This window comes from Gallinula chloropus, assembly GCF_964237585.1.
Source record: "Gallinula chloropus genome assembly, chromosome: 18".
Classification (NCBI taxonomy): domain Eukaryota; kingdom Metazoa; phylum Chordata; class Aves; order Gruiformes; family Rallidae; genus Gallinula; species Gallinula chloropus.
In genome coordinates, this window is record NC_140103.1 from 4,046,642 (window position 1) to 4,068,227 (window position 21,586).

The following is a 21,586-nucleotide window of genomic DNA, read 5'->3' on the forward strand; positions in this document are numbered from 1 at the left end:
GACACAGCAGCAAAGCTCAGCCGGCTCGAGGTTGGGGCAGGGGGGAGACAAGGGACCCACAGAGAGGGCTGCAGCGTGAGCCTGCTGTCCATCTGGTCACTCGATCGTGGTGGGCAGCGACCCAGCGACGCTCAGGGAGGGATGGGGGGTAGTCCTCCTGATCCATCCCCCCCCCAGAGTGGGGGTAGGGGAAGCAGCCAGGAAGGGACAGGTAGGTTTTGTTGGCTGCAGGTAACTGGATCTGTAGCCGTTGGTGCCTTCCTGCCCTCTCCTCTGGCTTCAGTGGGGGTGTGAGATGGGAGGTGGGAGCTGAGGGCTGGAAACAGAGACCTTGGTTCTGAGGGGATGCTTCCCATCAGCTGGATGGAGCCTCGGGGTGTCTCTGTACTGGCACCCTGCAGATCTCCTGTCCCGACCAGGGCATGTGTAGCAGCAGGAAGGACCACTCTGGAGTGATGCTCAGCTATGAGGGGCATCCTGGTCAAGATAGATGCACCACCCACCCCCATGCCAGCCTCCAGCTGCCCTCTCCCACTTCCTCTCCATTCCCTGAGGGCTCTGCCGGCCTCCACTTGGTTTGGCATGTCTTACCCTTCCCTCACCCCACCGTGTCGCCTCCCTCCTCTAGCCATCTGCTTCCAAGACCCCCACCCAGATTTACTACCACACGCTAAAGCCACAGCTCAGCGCCAGGGTCAGCGTGTCACAGTGGCCTCTCATCGATTTGTTTTACCTCCTCTTGGTTAAAGCACTTTGGCCCTGGTGTTGTAAGGGGCTTCCCAAGGCCCTTGGTCCTCCCGTTGCCCATCCTGGCCCTGTATAACCAGACCCCATGGGCATGGGGCAGGGGGTGGCCAGCTGAGCCTCTGATCTCCTGACCCCCCCGGGGCACCTAATGTGTCTCCCTGGTTTATCTGGATCTATATTTCTAAGAGCAAGGAAGACCCCTCTCGGGGAGGAGAGGACAGGGGTCCTGCTTGTTTGCACAGCCCCATGGCTGGTTTAGTGCTTGGCCAGGTCCCTGCTGGGGACTGGGGGGTGAGGGGGACACCCTAAACCTGGGCTACCAGCCCAGCCCAGGGATGTTTGGGGTCTCCTGCTTCCAGTTTGCAGGTTTGGAGCTCTGCACTGGGGCCTTTGGGTCCAAATCCTGTGGAGGTGGGGTGGCTTCGTCCCTCGAGACCTCCTCACCCAGGGGTCTGCAGGTGCTGTGGGCAGGGGGGGGCGGCAATGAGGGGGCTCAGGCAGAGGAACCTATGGCTCCACAAAGGCTGCTGCAGGGGGAGCGCTGGGCAGGGTCTGCTTCTGGTGTCATGGGGCTTAGATCTGGGTGAGGGATTTTGGAATGGGTTTATTTGGTGCTAGGGGGTTTACAAGAGCCTGGAAGCGAAGGTAAGGGATGCACACTGGTGTTGAGCTGCCAGGAGACACATCTGGGACAGCAGCCTCCAGCCCTTCCCCGTGTGCACTGGGGACGGCTGAGGCACGGGGGCTCTTGGCCTATGACTTGGCTATGGGCCTCGAGGCAGAGAAAACAGGGGTGACCCTCAAACACCACACAAGCTGCATGCTCCCTGTCTCCAAAACCCATCCTGCCCTTGCCCCATGCCCCTGGCCATGGCATCACCCCCATCCCCACCACCGCCATGCCCACCAGTCCCCGTGCCGGCGGCCGAGGGCAGATGCACGGCAGCACGGGCAGGCCGAGGAGAAAGCTGGGGGGCTCTTGGCAACTCTGCCTTTTGCTTTCAGCCTCACCCTCTTGCTATTTATTGGTGACTTTTGTCCTTGGCCAGCTTAGCGGCTGAAAGGGGCTGTATTATATCACACGTAGGCAGCTCCTGGGGGGAGAGGGCCGCGCTTTCTGCTGGAACAAAGCGCGGGTTGGCTAATTCCCCTCTCCTCCCGCGGCACCCGGGTCCCATCTGGTTGACACAGTTTGCTCCAGTGTCTCCTGCTATTAAAGCCCCCACTTGCCGGCTTGAATCACTCGTGCTCCCCCCGCCCCTGTACCCTCGGCCCCTTTTTCTTGCTTTATTTTTCATTTTCCCCAAAGCCAGGCAGAACTTGCTCTGTGGAGTGATGTCAGATGTGTGCAAAGCAGACCAATAAAACCTAATGCATCCCCCTCTTTGTCTGCCGGCCTCTCCAGCGCCTCACATTTTCCACTCAGAAAGCCACTTAAAACACATCAGCAACAATCCCTCACAAAACAGCCACTTGTTGGCTAATTGTGCCGAGGACCCGCGCGCGCCGCATTGCGCTTTCCTGCCAGGGAGGGTCCCATGCTGCCAGGGGCTGGGGCTCCCCACCGAGCAGAGGGTGATGGGGACCCTCAGCATCCCTACCAGGATTAGCTCTGGGGGTCCCAGCTGTTCCTCAGGGGTTGGTGGGGCGGGGAGAGAGGAGAGGAATGTTTCTATTCCCTGTGGTTTCAGGTAGGTTTGGAGAGGATGGATGCAGAGCTGGGAATGGGGCTCAGCTCGGGACCCAGCTTTGTAGTGGGATGGATGAGCTGAGGGATCCAGCAGAGCTGCCTGGAACTCTGTCCTACCTGCTGACTCCTGCCCCCAATGAGAGCAGGCAGGCACGCTGCCAGTGGGGTGGGAACTGGGGGGACACGAGGAGGGTGCTGGGACCCCTCTGGCTGGTGACTTCTTGCCCAGCCCCTGTGATCCTGGGGTGATGGCTCTGGGTGCTGAGGGCTGAGAAGACTTGGCTGCGTGTTACTGGAGGGACAGAGCTCCCTGGCAGCTCAGAAGCACACCTGTGAGTTTCACAGGTGGATGGAGACCCAGGCACAAGTTGGGGGGCAGATGGGGTCAAAGTGAGAGATGCTGTGCACTGGAAGGAGGCAGAGGGGCCTGAACCTTTGCCTAATGGGGGAGTCCCCCAAAGTGTCTCCCCAGAGATCTTCTGAGCCCATTGTGGTTGTGGGATTAGGGGAGAAGGGCTCAGCAGGTGGTTACCCTCCCCTTTGCATGGCACTGCCCATCCCTCTGCCACAGAGGTTCCCTGAGCACACCCCTGATCCCTGTAGACAGACAGGCTCACAGAGGAGCTGCATTTCTTTTTCTGCAGGAAAACTCTGGCATCTTTTCTCCCTGCCACCCCTGGCATCCTGGAGAGCAGGACTGGAGCCGCCTGTAGTGGAGGCAACCTGATCTTGGGTTGGAACTGTCACAGCTTTCAGCTTAAAACTGTCTGACCTGCCCCTGGCCGGGGGCTGTTTGAGGCTGGCGGGGGATGCTCAGCGCCAGGCTGGCAGCGAGAGGCTCCCGGCGGGCACTGCGCTGGGCAGGCAGCCCGGAGCTCTGCACGGATGCCGTGCCACAGAGCACACCTGCCTGTGCTCACCTGCCTGTGCTCACCTGCCCGCACAAACCTCACGTGTGCAGAGTGGTGTGGGGAACCATCCGGGCTGGGATCCCACTTCCCACGTTCCCTGCAGAGAGCCGCGCTCCAGCTCGGTTTGGCGATGGGCTGAGCCTCTGCTGCGTGGCTCCAGCCAGCACAAGGTGCAGGCAAGCTGCCTCCTCTCCCCAGCTCCTTGCTTTGCTGCCAGACCTGGCACATCACAGCGGGGTCTGTCGGGGACCCCGGGGGCAGGTCAGACCCTGCGCCGGCCACATACCTGGGCAGCCAGCGTGGGCCGGGGAAGGAAGGGGTTAAGCCGAGCCAGAGGCGGCAGAAATCAGAGGATTACAGGTTTGTTGCCGGACTGTCCCATCTGTCACCAGCACAAAGACGAGCCCTGTCTCGGGCTGGGCTGTCAGCGAAGAGCCCACCACTACATTAGGACTCCATTAGGGGAGACTGGCGGTGGGAAATGGCAGCTGTCAGGGCACTATCATTTCTCCCGTAATTCCTCCCGCTCGCTTCTCAACTGCACTTAAATAGCAGCTCTACCCACTGGGCCAATTTTGCATTTTCTTCCTCCTGCTGCTCCTCTTCTTTCTTTAAAGCTGCAGCTCCCCGGGCCCCTTCCCCAGCAACCTGCTGCGGCCGGTGCCGCCTGCTCGCAGGTCTCCGCAGAGAGAATGGCTCATGGGTGCTCCTGGCAGCATCCCGACTGCCAGGGCAGCTGTGGAGCTGTGGACACACCAGCCTGTTCTGCACGGGCACTGGTGGGCTCAGTGATGGGGCTCACTGGCTCCATGCAGCAGCACAGGGAGAAGGGGAGGTGGGTTACACCTCCAAGGATGGGGTTTGTCCCCATCCAACTGTTTAAGGCTGCTCTGCAAAGGGAGCCAGGGTGGGCTGGATGGCAGCTGGTGAGCAGGGCTGGGGCACAGCAGTCTGTGCCAAGGCAGGGCTCCTTCCTCCTGCCACCAACTCAGCCCAATCCTGCAACACCAGGCAGAGCCTCCTGGGTCGCATTGCCCAGTGTGGTCATGGCTCCCTTGGGGGTGGGATTGGGATGCTTTCCTGGTGCCATGGGATCCATGTCACCATGGCATATCTGTCCTAGGGATGAAACCACGGACAACCAGGTCTCCTGACGGGACAGCACCATGAAGGATCAAGCTTCCAGCACCCACAGAGAGCATCTGCTCCAGGAGAAACCTTGGAGAAACATCTCGACATGGTGAGCACCCCTCTCCTGAGCCACATGTTTGCTGGGGATCTCGATGCTCACATCTCCTCTGGGAGCCCCTGGAGCTCTCTGCACCCTGTGCTCCCCTCACCACATCTCTTGCTGGACCCAGCACTGCCAGCACGCTGGTGATCCCCGTGGAGGCTCCTTTTCCAGCAGGGGATCAAAACAAACACTCCTGTGAGGAAGTGCATTGCAGTGGTGCTCGAAATAAATAACTAATTTCTCCCTACATGATCTCAAGGAGCAGGAGAGGCGTGAATAGCAGGGCCCGGTGTCGGGCTGACTGGACTCCCCGGTGCGGTAATTCAGAGGATGACAAACATAAGCCAAAGAAAAATGTTGAAAAATGGGCACTTCCCGCAGCCCTGAGCAAAGGAGCTATTGCAGGGTTTGGAAATAACGAAGGCAAAAAGAGGGAGAGGGGGGAATTTTCTCATTGAGACCAAGTGAAGTGCCAAACAAGCTGCTATTATGGTGGCTTTGAGAGGCACAGGGAGGGGGTGATGGGGAGGAGAGCAGGGGGGAAGGAGAGGAGGGAGGTGGGGGAGAAGAGAGGGAGAGAGGGCTGGAAGAAGGGAGAAGGGTGGGGGGTGAGGGGATGCAAGGAGCCAGAGGTGTGAGGTGGCATGGGGGAGATGGAGAGAGAACCGAGTTGTGTGATGGTGGTAGGGCCACCACATACCAGCACCCCCATCCCTCACCCTACATCCCCAGCATCTCCTCATCCATCCCCCCATCCTGGTCCCCATCCACCTTCCACCCCCCACACCGACCACCACCAAAAGGGAGGAAAAAAAAAAGGAAAAAAAAAAAAAAAAGGAGATGGAAAGAAGGAAAACAAAATATCTACAGTTGTCGAGACAAGGGGAGAAAAATAGAGGCAAACATCCATAATTTTCTCTGTGGGGCTTTGCAGTAATTGAGCCATTTGGATAAAAATAAAGGCAGCAGGCCCTTTAGGTAAGAGGAGCTTTTGCAATCCAAGAAGCCTGAATTATGCGCCTTGTATCACTTGAAACCCCCCCCACCCCATCACCCCCCTCCGCCTCCCCCATGTGACACCAAACCACTTTCCCTTTTCTTCTTCTTCTTCTCTGTTTTTTTTATATATATATTTATTTTTTCCCTCCTCCTTTTTTAAGTACCTTGTCAAGCAGCGTCCGACGAGAGGAGAATTTCAGCTGTCACAACTAATTCAGCGTGTGTGTGTGTGTGTGTGTGTGTGTGTGTGAGTGAAGGTGTGTGTGTGTCTCTGGCAGGGGAGGGAAGCGGGTGATGAAGACATAGAATCACTCCTTTCTTTTATTCCCCCCCCCTCCAAAGGAAGATTTACATCAGAAATTTGTTTCTGGAAGTGTTTAAGGCCTGGAACTTCCTCCTTTTCAATAGCTGCCTGATGTCTTCTTCTCTCCAGGCTGCTTCCCATCCAGCACTGAGGTTCACCGACACCCTCCTGGCAGCCTGGTCCTTTGGCCATGGTCTTTCTGAGCATGGAGGAGGCTCCTCCAATCTCTTGGTGGGGGTTGAGGTTGCCAAAACTCAGCTCTCCCATCCCCATGCTGGCTCTGGCAGTGGAGGGTGTGGATTGTTGGGGCCTTCAGGCTTCACATTTGGTCACTTTTGGGTCTTTTTGCAGCCACTCTGAGGTCACAGGGCAAATCCTGTGAGCATCCCCGAGGGGCTCTTGGGGGGAACCTCCCATCTGAGACCTGCCCAGGGAAAGGGACAGCTGGTGCTGAGCCTCTTGGGTCTTCCCAGCCAGGTTTAGGACAGGAAAAAGTCCCTGAATCCAACAAAGTCTTGGGGGAGTTTACTGGAGAAGCAAAGCCTGGGCGCTGTAGGTGCCCAGCAGCAGTCTGCAGGTCCTGGTGAAGAAGCATGTTCCCTCTCTTGGAAAGCCTCCAGGTACCAGGAAAGAGCAGGAAACAGCCAAGGAGGAGAGCAAGGCAGCTTGAGCTGTAGTTTGAATTTCAAGTTTAATTCTGGGTGGCTTTGGGAAAGCAGCTCCGGGGTTGGACTGGGACTGTCGCAGGCTGCAGTGGCAGTGCTGGGGTGGGGAACTGGGCAGGCACAAACCCTCCTGACCCACAGCTCATTCCCCATCACAGGTGGGAAACCCAGCGGGCACAAACCCTCCTGACCCACAGCTCGGTCCCTGTCGCAGCAGGAGGAACACACAGAGGACATGAGAAGCTGCAACGCCTGAGCCAGCAGCAGCCGAGGGCTCTTCCAGGCCCAGCGTGCAAACCAGCTGCAATCTGGGAGGTAACAACTCTCACCAGTTCATGCAGCTGCACCCAGATGTGGGGGGGGTTAGGTCAAGACCCCCTCCCCATGTCGCCAGGCTGGGTGGGCAGATCACTGGACCTAGGATCCCATCACTGCCCCCCTCTTTTTTGCTGTGGGGACCCAGCCTGCCAGCTGCCCCTCATGTCACCCCGTGGCTCAAGTGTCACTCTCGTGGCACCAACACTCAACCCCATCAGCAGGAGCACACCCCCACCCAAGAGGCTCCGTGCACGGGGTGCAGGCTGGGCGGCAGCCCTCATGGGACACCCCCAAAAAGCACTGCCACCTCCCAGGCATCCTGGTCCCACCACGCAGCAGTGCCCTGCTCCAGGAATGAGCTTTGCATGTTCTTTGCATGAATCCTTGACTAACTGGTCCTTGCATCATCCCGGAGCCTCCTGCTGCTCCACCACCATGGGCCCACGGCGGCATGGCCAGAAACACCGTCCTCGGGTGCGGAAACAGGCAGGAGACGGGTGCTGTGGGAGGATCTTAAATGGGAAACGCCACCGCAGGGATGGAGGGGATGGCACGGCCTGGCAGGGGAGGGTGCAGGCAGGGATGGGATGGGATGGCATGGCATGGCATGGGCTGATGCAGGCAGGGACAGGGTGGCAGGGGCTGTGAGGGGAGGGTGTGTGCAGGGTGCAGGCAGGGGCTGGCAGGGAAGGGGCTGGCAGGGACAGGCAGGCTGAGGGCAGGGACTGGCAGGGAAGGGGTTGGCAGGGCAGGCTGGGTGCAGGCAGGGGCTGGCAGGGAAGGGGCTGGCAGGGCAGGCTGGGTGCAGGCAGGGGCTGGCAGGGCAAGGGCTGGCAGGGAAGGGGCTGGCAGGGACAGGCAGGGTGAGGGCACGGGCTGGCAGGGCAGGGGCTGCTAGGGACAGGCAGGGTGAGGGCACGGGCTGGCAGGGAAGGGGCTGGCAGAGCAGGCAGGGTGCGGGCAGAGGCTGGCAGGGCAGGGGCTGCCAGGGACAGGCAGGGTGCGGGCAGGGGCTGGCAGGGCAGGGTCTGGCAGGGTGCGGGCAGGGTCCGTCGGGGCTGTCGCCGCGATCCCTCCCCCTCCCCCCCCGCCCCGCCCCGCGCCCCCTCCCCTCCGGCACGTGAGCGGCCGTGACGCGCCGCGCGAGCCCCCGGCCCCGCCCCGCCGCCCCCGCCCCTCGTCCCACTTCCGGCGGAAGCGGGGGGCTCTTTCCCTTTCCGGGTGCGGGTCCCCGGGCGGAGCGGCGGGACGGCGCGGCGGCGGGCGGGCGCGGGGCGCGTGTCATGGCGGAGCTGGCGCAGGGGCAGAGCGCAGCGCCCGTGGGGATCAAGCCCGAGGGGTTCGTCGACGCTCTGCACCGGGTCCGGCAGGTAGGCGCCGGCCGGCGGGGTCGGGGGCGGGAGGAGGCCGCGGGGCGCCGCTAGGCCGCGGGGCCGAGGTGGAGCCCGGAGCCGCCGTGAGGGGGAGGGCCGCGGCCCCGCCGCCCCTCTGCCCCTCTGCCGGGAGGCTGGAGGCGGCGGCTCCTCTCGCTCAGCCCCGGGGCCGGCCCTTGCGGCGGAGCGGGGGGGCGGCGGCGGGGCTCTGTGGGGAGCGGGCGGCCTGGGAGGGGGGCGGCGGGGCTGTCTGACAGTCCCCTCCGGCGCGGGTCGTGGCCGGGGCTTGTGGCGCGGCAGGATCGCAGCTCCGCGGGGGAAGAGGCGGTCTGCAGCCCGCGGCAGCCCCTGTCTGCGGAGCTGTCGTCTCGCCCTTTGCGGTGGTGGGGGCTGGGGGAGCGTGATCTGGATGTTAAAAGTCGTGTTTTAAGCGAGGCCTTAATTGCTAATCAATAGCAGCCGTGGCAGAGGGGGAGCACAGTGCTGGGCTTACACAGCGCTAAAGGGGAAACTGGCAGTGAGAGCGACCCAGACCTGCAGAAACCCAGAGCCTTGCCTGCAGTACAGGACGTTCCCAGTGTTTGTGCGCTTCCCAGTTTGTGGAAAGTGGCTCCAGAAGCAAGAAGCTGCTGCTCACGCCCCAGACGTTGTGACCATTCACCCAGCTTCTCGTTCCACGTCTGTTGCGAGCGTGGAGTCCGTCTCTGAACAGGCTGCACTCAGTAACTGCACCTCAGGGAGCTGGTACTCAGCTGAACACCAGGACTGCAGCCCAGCTGGAGCTTGAAGACCCCGACTCTATTCTTTCCAACGTTGCAGGCCAGGTGGGAGAAATCTCCTTCTGTTGCCCAGACTTGTTTTTCTCCTTTTCCCCAAGAAACTTGTGAGGAATCTAAGCTGAACACTGAGACCCTTCAAGCAATCGCTCTCACAGAACTGAAGTGACTGACCATCGCTCGCAGCTCACTCGTGAATCAATATGTCAGCAAGCCTCCATTCTCTGCAGGCTTCACTGCTGGGTGCAGAGGTGTTTGCTGTTCTAGCTGAACACCCTGCACTTTCCCAGAGGAGATGGTGAGCTAGCCAGCTCTTCAGTCGGTTTCTTTCTCAGCCTCAGTGTTGCAGCAGGCATGTTGTGTGCTAGCTGCCTCCTGGATGAGGCTGTGTGTCACTCTTTTCAGGGGCTAACAAGGTGCTGTGACCTTGGTGGGGTGTGATGTCTGAAAAATTTGCTGGTATCTACATGGTGCAGTTAAACAGAGAGGTCTTGCAGCTCTGTTTATCTTGACCCTGTCATCTGCTACCAAATGCCTCTCACTGCAAAAACGTCTCTCATTGAGTATCAGGTTATATTCTTGTCTGCTGAGAGCTGCATAATCTTTGAATGGCCTGTTATAAGGAAATAATTATTCACTCATCGGTTCTGGCTTGGTGGAACTCTTCTGGGAGTACACTGAAATGCTATGGTGTGCTGGTCATCTGGTTAGTAAAGGTTACACCTGAAAGTAGGATGCTTCAGGTGGTATTAGCCTAAATACAGTGCTGTTGTTGAGGTGGTTGTGTGGTTACTGTCATCGTGTTTGTAGGGTGAATCCATGAGCCCACTCCAATCCCCATGTGAAGAATCACAGAATCACAAGGTTGGAAGAGACCTTTGAAGATCATCAAGTCCAACCATTCCCATCCTATGCTAAACCAGATCCCTAAGTACCTCATCAACCCTTTTTCTGAACACATTCAGGGAAGGTGACTCAGCCCCTCCCTGGGCAGCCTGTTCCAGGCCCTGACAACTCTTTCAGTAAATTTTTTTTTCTAAAATCCAATCTGACCCTGCCCTGGCACAGCTTCATATGCCATTTCCCCATGTCCCATCTCCTGTCACCTGGCTGAAGAGCCCATCACCCACCTCTCTACAACCTCCCTTCAGGTAGTTGTAGGTGGAGATAAGGTCTCCCCTCAGCCTCCTCTTCTCCAGGCTAAAGAAGATGTCATAATAAATCATTCTGTAACCTGGCTGTGTTCTCTGACTCCCATGTTGCTGAATAGCTTATGTTAGTCTGAACTGGAAGACTTCAGAATCTTCCCAGCTGCCAACTTCAGGTGAGGAGCTGCAGCATAGCAGCTTTCCTGCTGTCCTCCACGCTGGAAACCAGGGTGTTGAGAAATGTGTGCTCTGCACATGTGGCCTACATTCTTGTGTCATGAGTTGTGTGCTGCCTGTTGAATCTGATTTTTCTTTAAAAATTACTAATTTTCCCATTACTGTTTGTGGGATGAAAAGAATGGTCAGCAAGTGCTAAAATATCCCCCCCCACACACACACACCCCCTGTGAAAGCATTTGATTTAATCTAGTTCTGAAAAGGCTTTGTGAGGGAGTAGGTGGTCCCCTCCTGCACAGAATGGCAGGACTAAGTTGTCACTAGTGATGTGTTAGGGAATGTGAATGAAGATGGTTTAATTGCACAGTGGAAGGATACTTACCTCACCCTCCCCTAAGCAGTGTGTGGTGGAACTTCCAGAATAGGGTGGGATGTAAAGTTACACCTCCTGTTTCACTGAGCGTGTTTAATGCTCTGTCTGAGCTATAATGATTTGGTGCATAGATGTCAGCTTTTATACTGCAGCTAGCCAATCCTGTAGCCTTTTCTGAGTGTTAATTTTGCTTTAAGGGTATGAGGGAACAGAAGGGGAAAAAATGCAGTGGTAGTTCATGTGTCAAGGGTTGGTATGGCATCCCCGGCCTGACATTTGAACTCTTGAGTTTAATCTTACACTTCAGTCTAGTAAGCAAATTTACTAAGCACACTTCTCATGAGAGCCATAACACTAAAATCAGTCTGCAGGATACACTCCTTAGTTATCAATAACTAAATAATTCAGGACAGGGAAGGCTTTCCTCATCAATCCCTGCAGCTGCATTCCTCAGAGTCACTGGGATGTGCAGGGCATCAGCGTAAGGAATCAGGAGCACGCTTGAAAGGAGGGACTTGCACAGTGCTTTCAGTGTTTGGGCTGGACTTGCTTGGATGTTTTTTTTAGTGGACTCTTGATAATTTTTGCTACCTAGCAGGTATTTAAGTGAATGCTGGGGCTCTGAGATGGTCTGTCCCCCATCTTCTGCACCGCTTCTTAAGTGAGGGGATTGGTCTGTGGGCCACAGGTAGTGCCTGTTCTGCTCACTGAAGTGGCTGCTCCCAGGCAGCCTTGTGTGGTGTGCTTGTGTGGCATTTTGGGGTGTGGGGGGAGAGAGGATGTCTGCTCCCCTTTTGAGTAATGGGATCAGAAAATAAGCAGAGCTGCCTGTACTTTGCATGTGGATGGGTTTCTGTCAGGCTGTCTCATTGACTAGAGAGTCTTGCTTGGTTCTCACCTTTTCTGTTCTTGCAGTCTAATTTTTGGTACAGCACATGTTTGTGGCACTTACTGGTTCCCTCTTCATACATTCTTCATACATACATGCTGTTCTTGTAACGTGCCATATGTACTGCCTGAATCTCCCTTTCTGGGAATGCTGTGAAGAGGAAAGGCTGTGGCTTGGTCAGCCTGTGGCACACTGTCTTTGCTACCTTGGAAGTGGATTAATATCCTGAGACTTCCTGAGTCAACAGGCTGTGCGTTTCAAATCCCTTTCTATTATCAGGCTCTCTCTCCTGATTCCTGTGGGGATGGAGGGATCTTAAGACCCATTTTTCCTTATTGAAAAAGATAACAAAATACTTTCAGAGCACCTTTTCATACCAAAACCAGATAGACAGAGGGCTTTGCAATTACTGTAGTATTCAGGAAAACCACTTGTGACATGAAACTTCAATGGTTGTGGATGATTTCACTGCTTCCTGTAGAGCTCTGGAGAGATGGCAGTTGCACAGACTCAAATATTCTGCTCAATGACTGGGAGGAGCAGCAGAACTGTCTGAAAGATGAGATCACGGCGCCTTACTGTTTCATATCTCACTAATACCTAGAAATGTTGGTTTTATTTGGTTTAGTCCTGCTGTGCCTAGCAGAGAAGCTTCATATTGAAAAGCATTTTGGTGTTACACCGTTGTTAGAGAGTGGTGAAGGTGTAGGACAGGCGTGCAAGGTGTAGGAAAGCATGTATCCCTCGCACAACTTTGTGGGTTAATCTGTTTTTCTTGGCTTTACCATTGCAATTTATAGCTAAGATTTGTGCTGTGTTGGTGGAAGAGCTTTCTTTTGGGGAAAATTAGGTACAGAAACAGTTCTGTGGTACTGAAGTTTGTTCCCAGTGTGTTTCAGAGCTTAGTAAAATGGATGTGTTGGGTTTACAAGGGGGGGGGGAAATGAAGATTGACATACAACGGGGCAAAAGCAGTGGCTGGCAGTACATTACTCAAGGTCATTTAGGCAGATAAGGTTTAGGTCTGCTTACTTTTGCTATGTTCTAACTTTTTTTGTGCTTATCTCCCTGCTGAACCTGTAGTAAAACCTGAGGTTCCCGTTTTAAGTTGAACCTAAGAAGTTAAAATGTATTTTTAACTGCTGCATCTACTTTAAAAACTCAACACTTGATTCTGCAGGGTGTTTTTCCCTTGCTGATGTGAGGTGGTGTGCTGTCTGCCTGTAGTCTGGTGGCAGCTGGGAGGCTTTAGGGAGATAAGGACGCAAGTTCAAATAAGGGAGTGAAAAAGAAGGGGGGGGGGGTGGAGAGAAAAATATACCAAAAGCTGATAATGTAAAAATTCCTTTGACTTTCTTACTTTGCCCTTTACTTGGAGGGTTCTGTGCCAGGGGGATGGTTGTGTGCCAGGCTTGAGTTAGGGGTTTGCAAAGCTCTGGGAGCAGATGGTCTCGATACCAGTGATGGGTTCACACACACCTTAGAGCTTCCTGCTTGCTTCCTTTTGTAAACCAGCTTCTGCTCTCCTCACTGGCCTCTTCTTGCCCCTGGAGTGTGTGGTTTCAGCTCCAAACTTCTGGCTAGCAGTTCCCACAGCTTATATATGGTTTTAAAAGTAAATAACTACTGATAGAGAGTTCATAAAGAGCATGGTGAAATCAAATGTTCCAAAACATGCCAGAGTATGTTATACCTGACACTGCATCTTTTGGCATGCCTTTGTAAGTTACTATGTGAAAGCTGTTAATAGATTGTTATAAAATGTATTTTTCAGTGTTGGAGCAGCCAGGAAACATCTCTGCTCTTTGTACCTTCGTTATAATCTTCTGCACCCTCAGCAGAAGGGGAAAGTGGGTGGGCAGAGGGCTGAGACCTTGGATGCAGCACAGCTTTCATCAAATAAGGAAGGTATCACCTGGCACTCCCTAGTGTGGCATGTGCAAGGGATGGTCTGTATTGATGCTTTGAGTCACATTTCTCTGGGTTTATTAGTTTATGAAGATGCTGATGTACAAGGTGTTTGTCATCAGAGCTTTTCTACGTGGCCACTGTGCTGGTCCAGGAGGAAGACTTTATTCCCTACCTCCTGGTGTTTCCCTCACAATGAAGTTGTTGACTTCCTAAAAGAGGATGGCAGGGAATGGACTATGAGAAGAAAATGGTCAAAACTTTGAGTCTTTTTCATAAAAGGCATTGAAAAGGATGTTTTCCAGTCTCTTGTTGAAAGCAGTGCCCTCAGTCTTGCAAGATTATTTCAGATAACATTTTTTTTCAGTGCCCTGTGGTTCTGAATCTCGGGCAGTTGTTCATTCCACTGCAGCAGCCAATGGTGTCAACAGCCAGAGTAACTGTAAATGTCTTTCTGTTGCAGTAAAACTCACATTCTGGAAACACCTTTGGTTTTATTTGTCATCTGCCCATATCTTCATTTAAAACATTTCTCTGTAAAATGCTCTTTCATCTGTTCCTGTCGCTTATTCTCTGGTGAAGTCCCAGTTATAATAGAGGGAGATCAGGCTCCTAGTAAAGATCCTATTCAGTGATTTTTCTTTTGGCTGGAAAAGGAAGCAAACACTGTAGAACACACCATTCTTTTTATTTGCTCTGTCACTACTGTGTTCAGCACTTGATTATTTTATATAGCCAAGTGCTTTGTGTAGGCAAGGGGTGCTGGGAGACTGCAGCCTGCGTGTCCCTCCGTGGGGATTCACTCAGGTGCAGCACCTCCACATCTCTAGAGTGGGGTTACATCAGTTAGCTCAGGAAGCAGGTGAGAGGGCTCAGTTCTGTCAGCATCCATCTGTACACATCGCTCCCAAATGTCATTAGAGATGAGCTTAACTTGTCCCTTTAATTAAGTGGTGGTTAGGTCTCTCTTACCTAGTTTAGTTGCTTGCCTTAGTGACCTTACTGTGATACCTGACTCCTCTTTCCTGTAAATATCCTCCTTGCACCCTGGCTTGGCAGGGAGTCCCTGTTTCCCCACTGTAAGGGTTGGAAGTTGAGACACAGGCAGCATTAGTTGTGTTCCTGCTGCACTGACCACTGCTGGAAATGGCAACTAATTCTGGGCTAATGATTTGCCCACAGGGTTATTCTTCATACAGTGAATGCAGGGTGTTTACTTTGACAAGGAATTCCCAGACACTGTGTGTTTTCACATCCTTCTCCTGATGTGTGAGTGTGCATTTGTATCTATCTGGATATTCATGGATGCAGGAGGAAGCATGTGTCTTCCTACATGGCTATGGTGGTGCCAGGTCCTCCAGCACAAAGTTGGTGAGCTAGTTGGAGCTCTTCTTTTTGCAAGATTTAGCTTGTCAGCTGTCCATGGAGTGAACAAACCTGAATATAATGTTCTAGGGAGTAAATACCTCCTTATGATCAGGAAGAGGAACTGGGTGAATGCAATCTTAATTAAACAAATATTAAAAGCAAGCAGAGAATTGTTTACTTAACAAATGAAGCACTGCTGTCTTGGAACTGATACCAAGTCACCTACATAGTAAATAGCTGTGAGAAGATTGGACTGGGGTAAATGCCTTGCTGGATGAAAGGGTGTTTAGCTGCAGTGGCTGAAACTTCAGGTATACTAATCATGCTTTTATCCTCTGCTTTTATAGATTGCTGCTAAAATTGGAGATATTCCTCACTTGAATAATTCTACAACACTTGTGGACCCTGTCTATGGCTATGGAGTGCAGAAACGGCCCCTGGATGATGGAGGTAAGCTGGCTTAGTCAGTCTTGGGGTTGGATGCAGCTCCTGAAATTCATCTGTGGAGGTGGTTGCCTGCTTTAAGGACAGAAATCAATGCATCTTTCTGTGTATAGAAATTTTATACAAGATTCCCTGTGCTGTTAAGCCTTGTCTAGATAGCACAGGGCTCCTAGACATTAGATTATTAATGTGAGGCAATTCTTTCATAGTTCATGAACTTGGGGAATTAGCAAACGAGTGCTCTAATTTAAATACTGTTCTGTGGTAGTTGGGGGTGTGTGGGGTGTGGATATGCTTACTGGAACCATGCTGCAGCCTGTGTGTAGAGTACCAGATGTATATAATTAAGCATCATCAGGGAAGAGCAGCTTTTTTTCTGACAGCAGGCAGTGTTTTGGGACAGTACCTGTACTCCTTCCCTGGTGTAGCAGTGGTCACCACACAGTAGTTGAGTTGCTGTCAAGAGTTCTGGATGCTTTGTACATGAATTTTATGGAAGAAATGGATTGATGGAAGTTGGAAGGATTAGCCTTAGCTTTTTTCATAATTTGAGAATTCTGAAGCATTTAACCTTGACCCCAGCCAAAGAGTGATTTACTGGGTGGACTAGATCTGGTATTGTCTGAAGTGTTACAGTTATTTCAGACTATGTTATTGGGTTCTTATCTTTGTCAGGAACAACAGAAATGTTAGAACAGGTGTTACCCATTTTACAAATCTAGATGATGTGCACTCTTACAAGATGTGTTTAAACTGCATTATCTGCTACTGTATAGACACAAAGAGCTTGCCTGTTCCTGTAGCTGGTTATAAAAAACCCAAAGTGTGGCTATGTTTTCCTTTTCCTATTTCCTCTAGTATTTTTACTGACAAGGTAGCCCTGCATGGTGATTCTCTCCCCCACAGGTATGTTCAGGAGTCCTGAGGAGATGGGCAAAGCTGCTACTTAGCACTTAATTTTGAAAATATTTTTTTCTGTCTGATATGAAGGCTGAAAATATTTTGCATCTGCTGCTCATTCTGGAAAAAAACCTCATGCTGGAGCATGGGGAGGAGTTTCTTTCATGTGGAGCCTCTGGTTTGCTAACATCACTGCTTTCTGAACACATGCAGCAACCCACTTTGTTTTGTGGTCTTGGTTCTATTTGAGCTACAGGTTGTGGCTTCTTTGGTTTGGAGTTTCAGTAACAAATGGGGCTATCAGGGTAAGCTGCTGTGCCTTCCATCTCAGGCTGCAGCATCGCTCTGTCTGTGAGAAGGCAGAGACCTGGTACTACTGGTATGTGCTGGTTTCTGCATGGAAAGGTGCCTGGCTGTCAGACAGGCTGCTCAGTGCAGAAGAATGCTGAACAACTTTGGGCAGTGTCTGAATAGCTCAGATAAGTGGCTGCATGTGAGAGAGAATAAAAGTAACCTTCTAGGAACTGGCCATTCATAACCTTGGTCCTGCCTATTTCTTTTATCGATTCAACAGCTCAGCTGGGAAATCCGACCTCTTCACAAAATGGGCTTTTTATGAACCTTTAACATGTGAAATGGTCATAGTGCTTAATGACAGCACGAGTTAGACTTTGTACTTAAACTTTTACTGGTGAGCTGTGTTGGTGCTGAGCCTTGTTTGTGTTGACACAGACCGTGTCAATACAGTTGCAGTCTAGGCTATCAATGTGTGTTGCTGCTGGTTTTGTGTGTTGTGGTAGATAACTCCATGGAGGAGGTATTGTTCCTGGGAGAGGAACAATCAGAGGGGCAGCACTCCTGACTCTTTGTCTGGTTTCTGGTGATGTGAAAACCTACAGTTGTTTGCTCACCCTTGTCTAAAGTAGCTCCAGTGCTGTACTTGCCCTTGGGTTGTTCACCTACATCTGTAGGTTCTGTAACTCGGTCCAGCTCCCCTCCCAGAAATCTCCTCTGTCAGATCTTCCAGAAGAATAAAGATAGAAGGAATATTTTCAAGGGCTGGAATTTCACAAGGAAACAGGAACTCTCAGGGGAGGAACAAAGGTTATATCACTTCTTTCAGCTTTGGTCATACTGGGTTTTATTTCTAATGGCATTAGCAAGCCCTGTGCTGAAAGAGGGTTGTGTGATGAGTACCCCACCTAAAAAACCCACACCACCACGTGATCAGCCTGTGTGCCCAGGGCTGAGGCCTGACAGAGGAGCTCCAGAGGCTGCCAGTGCTGCTTGCTCTGTATTTCTTTGACACCTTAGTCAGTCTTGGGGCTGCTGGCTCTCGCTGCCATGGCATTAGACGTCTGTAATGCAGCTTTAGCTTTAAGGATTGGAAGGTGGTAGTTGCTTTTAATAGGCCACTTAAATTAGGAAAGCATTTCCCATTTGAGTGATCTTAGTTTACTGTTAGCAGCAAATAAGGAGTGTCAGGATTGCATGCCCACACTTTTCCTCTGCTTTCAGCTTGTCTGGGAACTACAGTTTGGAGACATTGTTGTCAAGAAGTGATTATCTATGTTGTTACACATGCTTTAGATATTTTCTAGTGCTGGGGTTTGGATATGTTGTGCAGGTTTATTTGTCCTGCTCACAGGAAGCTGCAGTCAGCGTTCCTACAGCCTCTTGCAGCAGTTAATGTTTCTCAGGGAAGGTGAGCACCAGAGATGGGGTTAGCTCTGAGCTGCAGAGACCTGCTGACATCTTGGCTGTGGCTTGCTGCTGAGGATAGATGCCAGTCCTCCTGTTAATGGCCAACAGTCGCTCCTGGTATCTAATTAATGGGTGTCTCTAATTACCAGCACAATTTAATAAGTTTATTTAATGCAAAATAATCCTTAAAGAAACAGTGTCCTTTTGTCCAGAGGAAGTGAACATCTAGTCTGCTGGAAAGAGACTGGCTGCCAGAGTGTTAGTCTTTGTTTGCTGTTTTGGACTGCTGCAAAAAAGATTCCAGGGTAGAGTTAAGCAGCAGCATTGCAGCTGAAGGCTGGGGCATCCTTTGAGTTTGGGGAAACAAAGATGAGAGACCCTGGAGAAGCCTCTCACCCCCCTCTCTTCGCTGTGCTTCCCCCAAGCTTCTGTGGTGCATCTTGATATGAAGATAGCCCGTTCTGCTGTAGTAAAACCTGACTGTAGTAGAGCCAAGGGCTTCAAACACAACATGATTCTGTTATATAGAATGCTTTATTCTTTTGCTCCAGTGTGTTTTCAGTGAAAATAGTGATGGGCAGAAGAAAAACTTCTCCCTGTTGTACTGCTGCTGGCAGTTAGTTGTGATGATCCTTGATGTGTCTGTAGCAGCAGTAGGACCAGGGCAAAAGTCCAGGTCTCTGGGCAGAAGGTTTAGTGTAACACACAAAATAGACAGTGTTCTTCAGAACTGCAGCTTTACACATCACCATGTTTTTAAGCAGTGAGGTTTAAGGGAGCAGAAAGAAGCCTGTAAAGATTTGCAGTGAGGGCAGATGTGAGAATTAGTAGGTTTTCACCATTTAATTAAAGAAAACTAGGAATATTTAATGACAAAGATTTAGGGTAACTGGTGTCTTCATTGTGCCCTTCTAAAATTAACAATGATCCCATTTTGGTTCAAAAGTATGAAATGGAAGCCTGTTCTGCTGCTGCCTAGGAGATGTGTTGCTCTGATTTCATTCTAGCCATGAAGATATTCTTGATGAGATTCTATATTCCCACCATGCACATTAATTTAGTGGGAGGCACTGCTCTGTTTTGTGGGGTGGAAAGAAAAATCCACATTTGTTTTGAGTGTCTGTTAGGTAGAATTCAGTTAAGGTGAAGCCTAAAGCAGAGTGAAGAGTTATCAACCAGCAGGTGCCATTAATAGGAAATTGTGCTGATTTTATTCAGTGTTTTTCCTTATTTGCAGTAAAATGACTGCAGTTACAGGTAAATTGTATTCAATAGATGTAAAAGGGGGAAATATGTACGTGGCTTGTCAGAGTTCAGCCCCTTCCCTGGCGTGAAGAGGGAGATGCAGCTTTCAATACTGCAGCGAGCGTGGTCTGCCCCTGCCCTGCTTCTCTATTAGTCCCTGTCTTTCAGAGCAAAATGGGCATGTTGGGAAGGAATGGACCTTCAGGTTGTTGGAACTGGGACCTGCATTGTTTCTTTCCTCCCTCCCAGAAACCAGAGAGAAATCATAACTGGCTTTGAGTAAATCACTCCCAGTTCTCTCCATCTGCCATCCATCTCGGCTCTTGGAGAGGTCACCAGTGAAATGTGGAAGGGATGATCTCACACATAGGTTATTGTGGCTTAATTTTGTTTTAAGTAATTTGCACAATAAATGTATGTCAGGCTGTCACCCTGCCTGGGGTGGTGAATGGCATAGTGCTTGGAATGGGTCGGAGACATTATGTTACATTAATCCTAAAGCATTATTTCCCTGACTGATTTAACTTGCTGTGCTTGTCCAGTTTCCCCTTAAGAAGTTGTCTTTTTCAAGTGTAGGATTCTGTTACAAAATGAAGGCTCTTCTGTTCCTTGAGTGAACTTCAGGAGTTGATTATAGGATGTGTATCTATCTCATAATTTGTGGGCAGCGGCTGCAGTGGAACTGAGACTGCAGAGAGAGCTGTTACAGTGGATTGAGATGTGAAGTGGCTATTTAAATACAGCCTTGTAATGTTAAGACCACTTTTTCTGGCATCTTGGGATAATGAGTGGCCTGGTCCATGGCAAGGGCAATCCCATATCACAGCAGCAGCCACTGGATCTATTGCATACGGCAAAAATACTCAGGGCACAGTTTGGGGCAAGAAGGTGAGATTCTGAATTCGGTCAGATTTGCTCAGCTCTGCAGTAGTAGCTTATCAGCCAGAGCAAATACTCCCCCATTACATCACCCAACTTTTTCAACTGGAGTATCGATAGTTATCAAATTAGAGCTTTTTATATTCAGGGTGAGAATATGCAAAGACAAATCAAACAGAGTCAATAACGCAGCAGTTGTCTTATCACTGAGCTGGGGAGGGTAATAAAATATATACACTGTCAATATTTTGGTCCTGAACTATTATGAAGGTATTGACACGCAGCAGAAATACACTATTGACTCTTCCTTGTCTATTTTATTTGAGTGAAGTGTTTGGCTGCAAACTTTTATGCATTTTTCTACCAGATTTAGGCAGTGTGGGGATGCATCCGCTTTCTCACCCTGCCAGCTGATTGCCAATTTATTTCAGGTCAAAGAATGTGCAGGTTGCTGCAAGGTAGTTTGAAACAGCATCTTTATTATCACAGCTCACATATTGGCCAGTTTCATTTGTTTCACTGCTTGTGCCCTCCAGGCATGCAATATAATCTTTCAACTGGTTGTTAGGACCAAATGGTCTAGTTTTTAGCTGGTTTGCTGCAGGCAAAGTCCAGTAGGAAGCCCAGCAGGGCATGTGTTCCCACTTTGCATGAGTTGGTCTAATGATATTTTCTCCATTAACATGGGGAAGAAAGATCTAATCTGTTGGGGTTGGAGGGGGGAGAAATCTGTTTTGAGGGTTGTCAGCTGGGAAGATAGCTTCTAATCACAAATGGACCACCAGCTACCATTGCAGATCTGCCTGGAATGCCTGTATTCAGTGAAATGTGGTGTGGTTTGGGTCTTGTTTGGTGTTTCTTTTAAAAGAAAACACTGTGTGGGTGCCACCAGGTTACTTAACAGACCTATTCCTTTAACAGGTCTCCGTGTAAGTGGGCTCCATGGAGCACAGATAAGAGACACAGAGAGAAGTATGTGCAAGCCCCCTCAATGCTTTTTGCCTAGACCAAATCTCTGGGTCTTCTCAGCTTTTTTTTTTCCTTTTTAAAAAGCATAGCAGCCTGCTTGAAATTTCTCCTCTCCCCTTCTCCCTCCCCCCAGCTTCCCCCCCCCCCCCCCCTTTTTTTTTTTTTTAACTACTTTGGGCTTAATTTGGGAAGGGGGGGAGGTTAGTTGCAGGGATTTGGATTTGGGAAAGGCAGGATTTTCTCCCATGACTCTCAGCATGGGGAGACACAGATCAATTCCCTACCCTGTGTTCAGCTGGACACTGGGTTATGGTGTGTGTTGATCACAAAATCCCCTCCTGTTTTGTACCACATAACGCATTCATTTCAGCCACTGAACCTAAATTACTGTTTTGCTTTTCTTTCTTTTTTGATGAAATGGTAAGAACTCTTTTTCTATAGGGATGAAGTTAGTTTATCCGTGCTAATGCTTTGATTTTTTTCTCCTTTTTTCTCTCTCTGCCACAGTAGGTAACCAGTTAGGGGCCCTGGTACATCAAAGGTAAGCAGTGGGTTATGTTTTATT

At 51.1% G+C, this 21,586-nt stretch overlaps 1 protein-coding gene across 4 annotated transcripts in view; it reads left to right on the forward strand.

The window, feature by feature from the left end:
* Positions 1-8,109: 8,109 nt before the first annotated feature.
* Positions 8,110-21,586, forward strand: part of FUBP3 (far upstream element binding protein 3) — a 40,218-nt gene continuing 26,741 nt past the window's right edge. For all 4 annotated transcript variants that reach the window (XM_084272410.1, XM_084272411.1, XM_084272412.1 and 1 more), the window contains exons 1-4: positions 8,110-8,238; positions 15,228-15,330; positions 20,974-21,024; positions 21,529-21,562. In XM_084272410.1, the coding sequence (XP_084128536.1) occupies positions 8,152-8,238; positions 15,228-15,330; positions 20,974-21,024; positions 21,529-21,562 (275 nt within the window). In that variant the 5' untranslated portion in view covers positions 8,110-8,151. The remainder of the gene's footprint in view (positions 8,239-15,227; positions 15,331-20,973; positions 21,025-21,528; positions 21,563-21,586) is intronic.